The sequence below is a fragment of the Bufo gargarizans genome, chromosome 2, assembly GCF_014858855.1.
Source record: "Bufo gargarizans isolate SCDJY-AF-19 chromosome 2, ASM1485885v1, whole genome shotgun sequence".
NCBI classification, from domain to species: Eukaryota; Metazoa; Chordata; class Amphibia; order Anura; family Bufonidae; genus Bufo; species Bufo gargarizans.
The window spans coordinates 336854261-336870437 of record NC_058081.1 but is presented as its reverse complement, the minus strand read 5'-3'; the positions used below and the strand labels follow the sequence as shown (position 1 = coordinate 336870437).

The following is a 16177-nucleotide window of genomic DNA, read 5'->3' as shown; positions in this document are numbered from 1 at the left end:
CACAGCATATACAGCAGAAGCTGCACACAGAGCCAAAGGGTTAACATATGCAGTACTGCAGAATTAGGTAAGGTTTAATGAAGAATATTCCTAACAGACACACAGGAAACGGTGCCTCGTGGGCACAAGCTGCTGACATAACATCAGCTTGACATTGTTTATCATTGGTGACGTCCTTGCTTCTAAGAATTCATGACACCATTAAAGCCCAAGGAGGAGCCACAAAGTATTAATTAGGAAATATGTTGATAATTCCATCATTTTACCTCTACTTAATCTGTAAGACATATGTCATCAATTAAAACAATTTACTTTTATTTGTTGAGGTATTTTTCAGAAGCAAGAATGTTCAGCTTTTAAACCACCATGGTTTTGTGTCATATCATAAACCAAAAAACACATTGTCTAGGTGTAGAGATTCCATAGTTTTGACAGGGGTTGCGCAAAAATCTAAAAAGTAAAAGACTGATTAAAGGGGTTTTCTGGGATTTTAATATTGATGATCTATCCTCAGGATAGATCATCAATATCAGATCGGAGGGGTGCTTGGTGTCGGACGAGAGAAGGCTGCGCAATACGGATACAAGAGAAAACACTTTGCATAATAGAATGTGACCTTATCTCCATAGCAAAGCAGAAACAATTACCTTAAGAAGCAAGATAGTCAGAAACTCAATTTGCTGATGAGATGATAATTCTTTCAGGTCTGCTGCAGTGAATGAACTCAGATCACTCTCCTTAGCCTAAAGAAATGGCAAACAGGATGCTCAGTTTTGTGTTAAAATAGTGTTAAGAATATAATATACATGACACACAAAAGGTCAACATGGATTAAAAATAAATATAATCATAGTCTCTAATATTGCATTTTTTATTTCTACTGATTGTTTTTCAACCAGTTTATTTTAAAGACACTTTTTTTTAAGGAGAGGTTTTAAAGGGATTGTCTAAGCACTATGCAACTATTGGGAAGATGTGGGATCTGCAGGATCTGTCATGTGGCAGGGCACGACTTCAAGGACTGCCCCAAGAAGACTGTATGCAATCTGTGCGGTCTGGCCTCCCACGTCTACAAGAACTGCCCAATGAGGGAACGTACCTGGGCAGCCGTTGCAGCCAGAGCCCCGGCCAGCGGGAAGTCCACCCCAGCCCAGACTCTGGTGGCAACCAAACCAAAAGGCGAAACTACCCAGGAAGGAGGGTAAGCAGACACCTGCCCTAGGCCATGCTCCCGTCACCCCCCTCTCCCGCCCCGTCGTCACCACAACTGAGGATTCTCAAATCCAACTGCCCATTACCTCAGTGGTACCTTCCACCGCACCCAGTCCAACCCGCCCCATGGCCACCACTGCAGCAGCACTAACCCTTCCTCCAGCTGCTTCAGCCCTCTCTTTGGAGGACTTTCCCCCTCTTGAATCCCCAGGTGTCGCCCAAAGAAATGGGAAAAGAAAGGGGAGGGACAGCCCAGCAGCTGATCACTCCAAGAAAAAGATGGTCGAGGCAGTGGAAATCTCCCTGTCTGACAAAGAAGAAATGGAGCAGCAGGTGGAAGACCCAGTAGCCACCAACGAGGCCGCCGAACAACAAAGCCTCCACACCACAGAAAGCTTCGGCGAGACGAATGTGGAGGTAACAGTGGCCAGCGGGGAAACCACCGAGCCGCAAGAAGCCCCCCAGAAAACCGAAGCTCTCAACGAGATCGCATAGCAGTGCCGGCTGTTGGAGAAGTTACTCACAGACAGCGGGCAAGACAAAGAGAAGCCTGCCGGACGACCGGAGCGGTAACTAAGATGCATCGTTTCCGCTAACCTCTTTTTTTCTCTCACATGATGGCAAATTTTAACCTTTTTACCATCAATGTTAGGAGCATCAGGGACAGGTTCAGACGTCAGACGGTACTAACCTTTCTTACTGCACAGGTTATTGACGTGTTTATGTTACAGGAGTGTACTATGTCCCTCTCTAGGTCATACAACCATCTGGCCAGGGAGTGGTCCCATGGCCCCTCCTACTGGTCTGGTGGTGGCGACTGCAAGTCGGCCGGGGTAGCCATCCATCTCAGGGGCAACTCGTTCACACTTGACTCCGTCCAGGAGCTAGTCTGCGGCAGACTTCTTGTCGTAGACGGCTCCTGGGCGGGAGAGCCGGTTAGGCTCATCAACGTGTACGCCTCCCCTGACAAGAATGAGTGACTGGAGCTCTTCCAGGCCCTCCGACTGCAACTCGCTACCACCAGGACCGTAGTGATGGCCGGGGATTTTAACTGCCGGCACCGGGTTCCCCCCCGGCCGAGGGTCCTGGAAACTGAACTGCGCCCTGCTGAATCGCAAGGATGTGCTTGCGGAACTTAGATAGGTCTACATAGCCTGGCGGAATGACAAATGCTTGTTTCAACGGACTAGCGACTGGTGGGAGTATGTTGAAGTCCAGTTTTGGTGTTTCTTTCAGGATAAGCAACAACATCAGGTGTGTGAGAAGAAGAAGGCCTTCAGAGCGCTGCAACGTGAAGGTTAGAGAGGAGCTGGAGGAAGCCAAAAAGAGCCTGAAAAGGCACTTTGAGGAGGAATCCAGGCAAATCGTCTTCCATTCCAAAGTGGAAAACCTGGAGAAGGGTGAGAAGTGTAACTCTTTCTTTTTCAGGAAACTCCACACCGGCCACACGCCCCTGAACCAACTCCGAGACAAAGACGGCAACATGCGTTCGGGGAAGGAGGACCTCTACTCCCCGAAAAACACAGACCAGACGGCCACCGATAAATTCCTGTCAGGTATCACTAACCATCTTGATCCGGCAGGTGCGGAGGCCATTGATGACCCTCTGACGGTGGGGGAGGTGCTCTCTGCCGCTAGATCCTTTAGGTCCGGCAGGACCCCGGGCAGTGACAGCCTCCCAGCAGAGCTCTATGTAGCGCTGGGGGATCTGATCTGTCCGGACCTGCTGGAACTCTATGAGGAGATGGTGGTGGAGGGTAGGATGCCCCCATTGTTGAGGGAAGGAATGATCACAATCCTGTATAAGCGGAAGGGGGAGAGATGTGACCTGAAAAACTGGCGTCCTATCTCTCTCCTGAACGTGGAATACAAGATCCTCGCAAAGGTACTGGCCAACCGGCTGAAGGTAGTCATCGGAGGAATCGTCCACCTGGACCAGACCTGCGGCATTCCCGGCCGCAGGATTGCAGACAGCCTCACTCTTGTGAGAGACACTGTGCACTACATGTAGGACCGTTGTGTTCATGCCGCCCTGGTCAGCCTGGACCAGGAGAAGGCATTCAATCGGGTCTCTCATGAGTTTATGGGCAGGCTAGGTCTAGGCAGGAGGTTCTGTTCTTTTGTTGACCTAATATACCTTGACATTTGCAGCACAGTGTTGGTGAACGGTTGGAAGACTGACCCCTTCCCTATCCACTCTGGGGTCTCTCACCTCTCTTTTTTGTTTGTGTTATAGAATCCTTCGCGGAGGCTATCAGGCAGAATGGGGAGATCAGAGGGATCACTGCACCAGGACCAGGACATTACGAGGTCAAGTGCTCGCTGTACATGGACGACGTGACCGTCTTCTGCGCTGATCGGCGTTCGGTGACTGCACTCGTCTAGACCTGAGAGTAGTTCGGACAAGTCAACTGGGGCCAAAGTCAACTGCGGCAACTGGCCTCTTCTGCCCCCTTTCCATTCAACATCAAATCAGACTTCATCAAAATTCTCGGAGTCTGGTTCGGGAAGGAAGGCGCAGCCCTCAAGTCTTGGGAAGAACGCGTGGCCAAGGTGAATCAAAGAATCGGACTGTGGAGCCTCAGACGCCTCACGATCGAAGGAAAAGCACTCGTCCTGCGTAACGAAGTTTTGCCTGTGCTACAGTACACTGCACAGGCAAGGCCCCCTCTTGCCACCATTTCCAGGGCCATCACCAGGACAGTGTTTCGCTTTGTCTAGGGATCTAAGATGGACAGAGTGAAGCGAGCCATCATGTTCAAAGAGCCCCGCAAGGGCAGAAAGGGCATACCGGACCTGCCCACTGTACTGCGGATCGCCTTTGTTTGTGACAGCGTTAGTCGGACTCTGAAAGCTGCCAACGGCTCTGCGGGCAAGGCTATGTCTCGCTTTTTTCTCTTACCTTTCTGAGGAGGCATGGGCTGGGACAAGTGGGACAGCTCCATCCCTTACAACTGGCACGCTCCCTGGTTCTACTGGGACGTCGTCAGGTTTGTGAGGGAACATCAGCTGGAGGGCCTCAAACCCGACTTGTGGAAGCCAAAAACTATCCACAAACTCATCAGAGCAAAGGACATGGTGGAGTCAATTCCAGGGATCCATGACAAAACCACAGAGACAGTTTGGACTAATGTGTCGTCAGATAGGTTAAGCAAAGGGCACAAAGACTTGTCATGGATGGCCTTTCAGGGAGGACTGCCAATTCGGTCAATCGTGCACGCCCGCAACCTGAGCAAAACCCGGCACTGCCCCAGGTGCCCATTCAAGGAGGAAACATCTTACCACTTGTTTTGGAAGTGCCCCTTTGCTCAGGGCCTGTTGGACGCCCTGGAACATGAACTCAAAGACTCTGTACCCATGAACAGCCTGCAATACACTTCGGTGATGTACGGACTATTTCCTGGGATTCATACTGTTGGAGCCATCCAGGAGGCCTGGCGCCTTATGAACTGTGTTAAGGACGCTATATGGCTTGCTAGGAACCGGCTCGTACTGAGGAGGGAGAAGATGTCAGTCTTCAACTGCCGCAGACTTTATCAATAGCCTGCTGCGGGACTACAACATCTCCGAGGACGTCGACGAAGAAGAGGACTGAACCCCTCTCCCTCAGTGTGTTTTTATGTCAATAAAGCTTCGGGCACTGCTGTCCTTAAACGATCATTCAGGTGTCCACACCAAATGATACTTTCAACAGAAGAATGAGCATTTGCTCGTTCATTGGGTGATTAGTGGCAGCTTTATACTGGCCGAGCACTCGGATGAGTTCCCAGGGGCAGGACCACCCATCTGTGACCCAGAGTGGTCATAGTTTGGGTACCACTAAGGCTACCTTCACATTAGCGTTAGCAAGGTCCGTACTAGCGTTAGCCCATGTGTAGCGCTGGAAGTCTGCTCCAGCCCCATTCTCTATAATGGGGGCGGCCCAGAGGTCCGGCCACAGCACGGCAAACATGCAGAGAGGTGGCCGGACAAAAACTCCAGCTGAAACAGACCTGGGTGATCAATGGGTCATCCAGCCAGTCATTTCTAGAAGGGGATATCTTCATCAGAACTGTTATAAAATTCTTGCCAAAATTTCAGTGGCGGCTGCATGTGTTCTGCCTTCCATTGTTTTCAACGGAACGCAGCGCTGGCGTTCACAGCCTGGCAGTTAAAAGCTGGGACCGCACCAAGAAGGGATGTGTCCCTCCTTGGCATGGTGTGTGGACAGCTGCCACTTGAGGCCACAGCAGCTGTCTGCTCATGGCTTATCTCTATTTAATGGAGCAAAGTAGCAAGTGGGTCCATGGTCCGTGCACAAAAGCAGCAGACACCGCTGTTGTTTCTGCCGCAGTATACTGTACATGGTGGATTTTGACAGTGTCAAAGTACACCATGTGAACAGTCCCTGAGGGCACAGCCAACAGAGCATATGTCGCAGTTGCAGCGTGGTTGCGCTGTGGTCGAGTACTGAAGAGCTGCAGCAGGCTTTAATGAAAGTAATTAGGATCGCACTGTTTAGTTGGTCTGCATTGTTAATGGATGAGCAGCACCGGCGATACCTCATACCTTGAACCTATTAATACAGACCCTCTAGAGAGTGTGGTCCTAATTAGTTTCATTAGAGCCTGCTGCGGCTCATATAGCTGAATGGTACGAGTCTGCTGCGCAGTCGAGTCACAACCACGACAAACCTTACGGTTTGGTAGTATCATTATCTGTTCTATTTAAAGCTGTTAAAGCCAAGACCAGAAAGGATCTGCATCTCTTACCTCAATCCATCTGTCCGCAAGTTTGATGCAGGCATTGGCAAGAGTCATATCATACCTGCAGAAAGTTCAGAGGGAAAAACCGATTTAATTTGTCAGAATGATGCTTAAAAAAAAAAAAAGAAGCAGAAATGCATCAAACTGCATCAGGACTCTGAGGCTCAAGGGAAACACAAAAGAGTTACATTTTGCACGTTTTATTATACTGCTGCATTTTAATTAAAGGCTTTTTTTGCCAGTACCCTAATCAAATTTTTGAAAATCCTCCTTCCCTACCTCTAGTCCAATTCTGAACAGCTCCAAATACCTGCTTATTTTTTATCCAAATTTACTGTGCTCCCCGCCCCCCCACCCTCATTGCCAATGTCACATCCATTTGGCCTAGTGCTCATTTCCAACCCGGCTTATGATGATTTGCACTGACTGCTGGTCAACCAATCCCTGAGCGCAGTACATGGCTGTTACTGTGCATGCATCAGAGAAAACGCTGTTTCTTCTGCTGGCGCTTTCATCCAACAATGTACCAGATGTCGGTGATGATGCCCATACATTGCCCAGGCCAGCAGGTAAAGAACCAGATAGCCAAAAACTTGAGTCATGTAACCAGATCACAGATGCAAAAGTTGGTGGAGTATCAGGAAGGTACGTATATTAGAAGTACTATTTCGTCAATGGGTTACAGCCATATTTTTTTTTATTGTTCCTAAAATCGACTTCATTATGGATCTTAATTGGGCAAATTTTAATGGAACATCCATGTATTGATAACAGGGTTTTCCAGAACTTAAAGGGGTAATTCCCATCTTGTGAATCAGGTGTAATTAAATTCCAAATAGCATAAATGATAACTTACTAAATTTTCAGTCTTCGATCCTTTTTCAGATATCTGGACTTTGATCTTTGTTGTGTTTACACTTGGTAGCCTATAGTTGCGGCCACCACAGCGATACAGCAGTGGTGGCCGCGATTGCGCAGTGTCTTGTAGCCATGCGGTTTTCCACGGGTGGCTGGCACCTTGGGAGCGTGCACATCAGAGCTTTCTGCCCAGCCACCTCTACTCAGCTGCATAGATGTCTATGGGCATGCGCTCAAGTTTTTCCATAGAAAGAGTTAGATCTGCCTGTGCACCATCCTCCACTGATCAAAGAGCACGTAACTGTAGATAAGATCCCGCAGTGAGTCTGTCTCTAAATTACTGTTATAATAACAGCGTTTAGTTTAGAGACTGCTCACTCAGTCTTGGCAGCACCTCTGCAGGGTCGGAACAATATAACTGAGGGATCGTGACAGCCACACTTTTCAACGCTGGTTGTCACGATCCAAAACCTGCTACACTATTCTTGTTTTTCCACATGCTGCTACACCACGAGCAGCAGGAGCATGCACGATCTGCCAGACAAACTGTCAATCAAAAGCAAACATCCTGCCCACATGCACAAGTGCAGGCAAGAGGAGGATGCTGGAAGAGCAGGGAAAACCTGCAGATGGGAAAAAACCCCTTTAAAATATTGGGTATGGCAATGGGAATAGGAAAAGACTGTACAATACTACAAGTTGGAAAACTAATGCAGAGGAAAGGTGGATGGGGTTGCCTATAGCAGCACATTGGGTCACTGCTTACATTTTATATCATGCACTAGAACAGAAAGGACAGCTGCAATATGCCTGGATACCTTTCCCCTGCACTAGATAGCACAGATTATCTGCATTAAGATGTTGTGTAAATTACGTTGTCATGTAATAGTAAGGCAAGTTCACACCACATTTGGGTGAACTTGTTCACCATATGAAAGCAAATATGCCAAGCACGGTCATAGGCAGCAATTACCCTGTCGGAGTCTAAAGGTGTGTCCTTTATCACTTTTTATTACAGTAATGGAAAGGTATATAGTGACTATATATATATTTTACACACACACACACACACACAGTACAGACCAAAAGTTTGGACACACCTTCTCATTCAAAGAGTTTTCTTTATTTTCATGACTATGAAAATTGTAGATTCACACTGAAGGCATCAAAACTCTGAATTTACACATGTGGAATTATATACATAACAAAAAAGTGTGAAACAACTGAAAATATGTCATATTCTAGGTTCTTCAAAGTAGCCACCTTTTGCTTTGATTACTGCTTTGCACACTTTTGGCATTCTCTTGATGAGCTTCAAGAGGTAGTCACCTGAAATGGTTTTCACTTCACAGGTGTGCCCTGTCAAGTTTAATAAGTGGGATTTCTTGCCTTATAAATGGGGTTGGGACCATCAGTTGCGTTGTGGAGAAGTCAGGTGGATACACAGCTGATAGTCCTACTGAATAGACTGTTAGAATTTGTATTATGGCAAGAAAAAAACAGCTAAGTAAAGAAAAACGAGTGGCCATCATTACTTTAAGAAATGAAGGTCAGTCAGTCCGAAAAATTGGGAAAACTTTGAAAGTGTCCCCAAGTGCAGTCACAAAAACCATCAAGCGCTACAAAGAAACTGGCTCACATGCGGACCGCCCCAGGAAAGGAAGAACAAGAGTCACCTCTGCTGCGGAGGATAAGTTCATCCGAGTCACCAGCCTCAGAAATCGCAGGTTAACAGCAGCTCAGTTTAGAGACAGGTCAATGCCACACAGAGTTCTAGCAGCAGACACATCTCTAGAACAACTGTTAAGAGGAGACTGTGTGAATCAGGTCTTCATGGTAGAATATCTGCTAGGAAACCACTGCTAAGGACAGGCAACAAGCAGAAGAGACTTGTTTGGGCTAAAGAACACAAGGAATGGACATTATACCAGTGGAAATCTGTGCTTTAGGCCTCATGCACACGACAGTTTTTTTTCACGGTCCGCAAAAACGGGGTCCGTGATCAGTGACCGTTTTTTCGTCCGTGGGTCTTCCTTGATTTTTGGAGGATCCACGGACATGAAAAAAAAGTCGTTTTGGCGTCCGCCTGGCCGTGCGGAGCCAAACGGATCCGTCCTGAATTACAATGCAAGTCAATGGGGACGGATCCGTTTGACGTTGACACAATATGGTGCAATTGCAAACGGATCCGTCCCCATTGACTTTCAATGTAAAGTCAGGAGTCCCTTACTTTCACACTTGTGTTCATAATGCAGACGGTGGCTCCGTTCAGAGCGGATCCGTCTGCATTATATTGTTAAAACATTTCTAAGTGTGAAAATAGCCTCAGACGGATCTGTCCAGACTTTACATTGAAAGTCAATGGTGGACGGATCCGTTTGAAAATTGAGCCACAGTGTGTCATCTTCAAACGGATCCGTCCCCATTGACTTACATTATAAGTCTGGACGGATCCGCTTGCCTCCGCACGGCCAGGCGGACACCCGAACATAACTTGAAGCATCCCCATCACCATGGGAACGCCTCTACGTTAGAATATACTGTCGGATATGAGCTACATCGTGAAACTCATTTCCGACAGTATATTCTAACACAGAGGCGTTCCCATGGTGATGGGGACGCTTCAGGTTAGAATATACTGAAAAACTGTGTACATGACTGCCCCCTGCTGCCTGGCAGCACCCGATCTCTTACAGGGGGCCGTGATCAGCACAAATAACTACTCAGGTGCCGCACCTGAAGGGGTTAATTGTACTATCATATCCCCCTGTAAGAGATCAGGGCTGCCAGGCAGCAGACCCCCCCCCCCCTCCCCAGTTTGAATATCGTTGGTGGCACAGTGTGCGCCCACCATCGGCCCCCCTCTCTCTATAGTAGTAACAACCATTGGTGACAGTGTGCGGCCTCCCATTCCCCCCCCCCCATCATTGGTGGCATCGGAGTTCCGATCGGAGTCCCAGTTTAATCGCTGGGGCTCCGATCGGTAACCATGGCAACCAGGAAGCTACTGCATCCCTGGTTGCCATGGTTACTTAGCAATAGTACAATTGTAGAAGATTCATACTTACCTGCTTGCTGCTGCGATGTCTGTGACCGGCCGGGAGCTCCACCTACTGGTAAGTGAAAGGTCTGTGCGGCGCATTGCTAAAGAACTGTCACTTACCAGTAGGAGGAGCTCCCGGCCGGTCACAGACATCGCAGCAGCAAGCAGGTAAGTATGAATCTTCTACTGTTGTACTATTGCTAAGTAACCATGGCAACCAGGGCTGCAGTAGCTTCCTGGTTGCCATGGTTACCGATCGGAGCCCCAGCGATTAAACTGGGACTCCGATCGGAACTCCGCTGCCACCAATGATGGGGGGGGGGGAGGAATGGGAGGCCGCACACTGCCACCAATGGTTGTTACTACTATAGAGAGAGGGGGGGGGCGATGGTGGGCGCACACTGTGCCACCAATGATTTTTAACTATAGAGGAAGGAAGGGGGGGGCGATGGTGGGCGCACACTGTGCCACCAACGATTTATTACAATAGAGGGAGGGGGGCGATGGTGGGCGCACACTGTGCCACCAACGATATTCAAACTGGGGAGGGGGGGGTATGCCCCCTGCTGCCTGGCAGCCCTGATCTCTTACAGGGGAATATGATAGTACAATTAACCCCTTTAGGTGCCGCACCTGAAGGGGTTAATTGTGCTAGCATATCCCCCTGTAAGAGATCGGGTGGTGCCAGGCAGCAGGGGGCAGTCTTGTACAAAGTTTGCAGTGTATTCTAACTAGAAGCGTCCCCATCACCATGGGAACGCTTCTGTGTTAGAATATACTGTCGGAAATGAGTTTTTACGAAGTGAAAACTTAGATCAGAAAAAGCTTTTATGCAGACGGATCTTCGGATCCGTCTGTATGAAAGCAACCTACGGCCACGGATCACGGACACGGATGCCAATCTTGTGTGCATCCGTGTTCTTTCACGGACCCATTGACTTGAATGGGTCCGTGAACCGTTGTCCGTCAAAAAAATAGGACAGGTCATATTTTTTTGACGGACAGGATACACGGATCACGGCCTCGGCTACAAAACGGTGCATTTTCCGATTTTTCCACGGACCCATTGAAAGTCAATGGGTCCGCGAAAAAAAACGGAAAACGGCACAACGGCCACGGATGCACACAACGGTCGTGTGCATGAGGCCTTAGTCTGACGAGTCCAAATTTGAGATCTTTGGTTCCAACCACCGTGTCTTTGTGCGACGCAGAAAAGGTGAACGGATGGACTCTACATGCCTGGTTCCTAACATTAAGTATGGAGGAGGTGTGATGGTTCTTTGCTGGTGACACTGTTAGGGATTTATTCAAAATTGAAGGAATACTGAACCAGCATGGCTACCTCAGCATCTTGCATCGGCATGCTAATCCATCCGGTTTGCGTTTAGTTGGACCAGCATTTATTTTTCAACAGGACAATGACTGGACCGCAGAGTGAAGGCAAAAGGGCCAACAAGTGCTAAGCATCTCTGGGAACTCCTTCAAGACTGTTGGAAGACCATTTCAGGTGACTACCTCTTGAAGCTCATCAAGAGAATGCCAAGAGTGTGCAAAGCAGTGATCAAAGCAAAAGGTGGCTACTTTGAAGAACCTAGAATATATGACATATTTTTGAAATATTTTTTCACACTTTATAGTTATGTATATAATTCCACATGTGTTAATTCATAGTTTTGATGCCTTCAGTGCGAATCTACAATTTTCATAGTCATGAAAATAAAGAAAACTCTTTGAATGAGAAGGTGTGTCCAAACTTTTGGTCTGTACTGTATATAAGTAGGGCTCTTTGGTCACATCTGAGATGATGCTTGTTTACAGCTTCATGTCAGAACTCCACCTCACAGGGGCAATTCAGCCAAAATGAACTTCGGATTTCCAGAAAGAAGGGCTCTACAGTCATAAACCACTGTGGTTATGCCCAGCGATTTTTGTTAATGAAAATCTGACACATATCCAAAGTAAAGTGATACTTATGTCCGTAGTAGATTGCTTTGCATAATATTTCAGATTTTCTATAACTGTAATCTCTAAAAAGTTTCAATAGGGTATGATGGGTCTGGGGTCATGACACATCAGAAGATCTATTGGGCTGAACTTACCCTGCAAACACAAAGTTTGAATAAAAGGGGTTTCCTGAGCTTATAAAAATACAGAAAAGTACATAAAGCGGCTGTGATTGGTTACGTGCTTAGCCCTGTTGACTTCTATGGGGCTGTGAGTGATTAACGTGTCATCAATGGCCTAGGAAAAGCTGAGAGAAAGCCGCGACGCTACTGCTGATCGGCGGGAGTCCCCAACGATCAGACACTGATGACCTATGTAACATTTTTGCCCCCTTTGTGTTCCAGCAGTCATAACTGACTGACATAATTTTTCTTTAATGTAACTGTGTAAGAGTTTGAATTTTGCAGGACAAATTAGGGACAAAAAGGTCTGTGAGCCACCTCCTCTCCCTCCTGCTCGTCCTCCTACCACTGTTCTCCTCCATACAGGCTGAATGAGAGCTGCAAGTATATTTTATTCAGCTCTCACTTCTCCTTGCTCTAATTTAGACTAGATCACGACTAGATCAAGACCCAGAACATGGCTCTAGCTGCATTTCAGCCAGAGAAAGCCCTCAGAAGCACACCCCTGCAGCCGTCCAGCCCGAGCTGGAACTCATGCAAACCAGTATTGTCCTGTTCTGCTCGAATGAAAAGAGCCCGGAGCTTGGGCTGATTATTTGGGATTGGGGGAGGGAAGTAAAAATCGAGTAGGTGGGTGCAGAAAGGCGTTATGAGTGGCCAGGGCTATTTTTACTGACATTTCGCATAGTTCCTGTGAGACTGCTAACTACAATTTTGACCTTTTAGGTCAAGGTGTGACTTTTTAATCAGTGCACTACCATACATTTATCAGTGTCTAAAGACAGACTTTTCTCATACAACAGTGGAGAGCTGGTAGAGCCCATTTGTTATCCTGAGCCAAATGACATTTTAAAAATATTGCAGACATTAATCAAACTAATGGCCATGCGTCGATAGTGCCAAGAGTTTTCCTTAAGACTAAACTACCTACTGTGATTCCAAACATTATGGATGGTGGGTCACGGTCTCTCTAGTCCCTAGCCTAAGTATTTATCTACAGCTGGGGTGCACAACCTTTTCTGTGGTGTGAAGGACACATTAACTGATTGTGCAGCAATAAAACTTAGGTCGATTGGACACAATTAAGAAATCAGCTTTGTCATGTCCTAATGGTGGCAGGCTGCACCAAACAGCATCCATAGGTTGCATGTCCTGGGCTACTGTATTTTTATTCTACAGCTACTGCGCATCTTTCAGGTAGTGTACAAGGGAAGCAGAGCAGCTGTATTGTACCCAATGGGAACACGTCATGCTATAAATGTTTGGACAGAGAGAGAGAGAAAATCAAATTAAAGACGCAACAAGCAGAAACTCACTTTGGTTGCACTGGTGGCATGCCAGGCGTGTGCATCCACCCATTCCAGTCAACTTTATCAAGAATCTCCACCTAGATACACACAAGCCAGATACATATCGTTAGCCAGTGCACAAAACATAAAACACCATGTAAACAGTGCAGGCAATACATTTACATTCATGTGATCTATGATTGTTATGTCAAACTAATGAAACAAAAATATATCTGCATATACCTTGTCTGAGAAGTATGAATAGAGGAACGTTTTCCACTCCTCAGTGGTTACAGTCTTATAAGCAAACACCTGGATGTACGCTTTCAAGAACCCCAGAAACACATCTATAGAATACAAAATACAATGAAAAAGATCTCACAATGTGCAGTCAAATGTCATAAAAAACACATGTTCAACTCAGAGCACTAAGACGAGATAAAGTGGTCAGCTCATCCTCCACTGCTCTGGACTTGGCGCGATCGGAACTCCTGGAGTAAGGCAATTGTCAGGAGCAACAAACTTCCAGAATCAACCACCATCCAGCAAAAACTTTATTAGAATCTTCTTAAAACATAATAAGTCTAATAAGCAGTGCAGTAAATCCAAGTTTATGTGTTTTGGCTGAGCCCCTTAATCATAACCGGACCTCACATGGATCTCGAAAACTCCCCATTCATTGCTCCAATTGTTCTGCTAGATCTATTTCAACCTGTCAGCTAAGGGGATGTGTCCTTTCTGCTGCAGCTGGTGGCAGTTGAAGGATGTAACTAAGCAAGTGCTTCCATCTCAGTGAGCAGGACAGAGAAATTATAAAAAGAGCAAACAGCAGGTGGCGCTATAAAGATAGATTTTATTAAATAACTCAGTAGCTAGAATACATTTTGTTTAATTACATGCAATTACAAGTATCCAGGTGCTGGTTTGAACTCTGTAGAATATTTTTCATGGGAAAATCCCTTTAAGGGCCACATATTATAAGGACAGCTTTGCTGTACTGTTAGCCCAAACAACACAGAAAAATATTGTGCACTTTGGCTAATAGCACCTAAGGGCTCTTTCACACGAGTGGATGCTGTGAAGGTAATCCGCTGCGTGAATGACAGCCAAGCCCCGCTCCGGACAGCAGACACACTGAGCAGTAACATGATTGAAAACGCTCCGTGCCTCTGATATTTTTACTACAAAATCTCGGGGACAACTTTATCTCACTGTGATTTTGTAGTAAAAAGATCACAGAGAGGCACGGAGCATTATCAGTCATGTTACTGCTCCGTGTCTCTGCTGTCCGGAGCAGGGCTTGGCTCTCTGTCAACAGCGGATTACCCGCACAGCATCCGCTATTGTGAAAGAGCCCTAAAAGTTCCTGTACACTTTGAATAGCAGTCAGATGACTGCTCGTTTGACAGTGGATGTTGCTTTTAAATCCAAAAATTATGTTACATACCTGGTCCTCCAAGAAGCTGCTCTAAGTAGAACAAAAGGGCAAATCCTTTTTCATAAGGGACAGAGGAGAAAGCCGCATCCACATCAACTTCATGTAGATTGGTGACCAAGTTTGTGAGAGGATTAGTGGCACCAAAGGTGTTAACCTGCATCCAAGGCAAAATGCACAGAATATAAAGAGAATTTTTCAACACCATGATAAGCATTGGTATAGATAATGTGTCATGTGCCATCTACATACATGTCATCGCTGCTGGCCAATCAATGACCACAGTGATGACGCGTTTAGGCATGGCACATAACTTCTGCCTCTGGCTGTGGCTAATGTTTGACTGGCGGAGGTGACGTGCATGTACATGGCACATTACACTTCTGGTGTGACGTCACAAATCCAAAGGAACCGGAAAGGGAGCTCATCGCTGGATTTTATTTTTTAAACTTTTGCACCCTGCCAGACCATCTCAACAGGGATTCCCTGTCTTGGAGAACTGATTTAAATGGCAGAAAAATATGCACTGATCCTGCAACTACAAAAATAAATTCCAATCTTTATTTATGCCAAATAGGAAGCGCCATGGACTATAAAACTCTAATGCAATCATCTATCTATCATTATCGAACTACATACAAACATATGGTAATTTGCCCCGTCCATTTCAAATGTCAGAAAAAGCCGAGGAGTAAAACGTTTTGGGGTCTGAGGTGCAGGTTACTACCATCATGCTACAACATATAGGTTGACAACTTGTAATATTTGTTGTCCTGGTATGTACTCTATTTTGCCCATTGTGGTTGTGTAACCAGTTATCAATACACGTTGCCAGTATTAGTGCATATATTTTGATGATTTTTCATGTTTATTTATGATTTATTTAAGTCATTAAAACATGTTGCAGATCACAATGGTAAAATGCGAACTGAAACGAGTGTGGTGGCCCACATTAGATACACGGAAAGGATGTGGTTAGCATATGCTATTTGTCTACCTGGATTAAATGATAATTGCTTATATCTACATTACCAGGTGTAAAATTACCACAACTCCTAATATACACACATCTAAAAATACAGTTTTCTACCTACTGAATTCTGAAGCTCTTTCCACCCCCCCAAAGCCTTGAACTGTCGGAACTGCTCCCCATAAAGAAGTCCATCAATTCTCCTCTCCAGATAGACTGTGTGACCTTCATTTAACCTGAAACAAAAAAGCTGCAACTAAAATATATTCTTGAAAATATTACAGAGGTTTTCCGTAATTCGGTAAAGGGGGTGTTTTTTCCCCCCAAAACAGTGCCACTCTTGTCCATGGGCTGTGTCTGGTATTGCAGCTCAACCCCATTAATTTCAAAGAAGATGAGAGTCAATATCAGGCAGTGCAGCGACAGATGGGTCCCTGTTTTTTAGATATAGCACCACATTTACTGATCCTGGACAACCCCTTTAGGCCTCATGCACACG

The 16177-nt window shown here is 46.3% G+C and overlaps 1 protein-coding gene across 1 annotated transcript in view; it reads right to left on the bottom strand.

The window, feature by feature from the left end:
• The window catches only part of LOC122925883 (leukotriene A-4 hydrolase-like), a 32317-nt gene that overhangs the window by 8760 nt on the left and 7380 nt on the right, over positions 1–16177 (bottom strand). The window contains exons 2-7 of the mRNA XM_044277230.1: positions 15803–15934; positions 14721–14865; positions 13517–13620; positions 13301–13371; positions 5964–6018; positions 648–743 (exon numbers count right to left, since the gene is read on the bottom strand). Of these exons, the coding sequence (XP_044133165.1) occupies positions 648–743; positions 5964–6018; positions 13301–13371; positions 13517–13620; positions 14721–14865; positions 15803–15934 (603 nt within the window). The remainder of the gene's footprint in view (positions 1–647; positions 744–5963; positions 6019–13300; positions 13372–13516; positions 13621–14720; positions 14866–15802; positions 15935–16177) is intronic.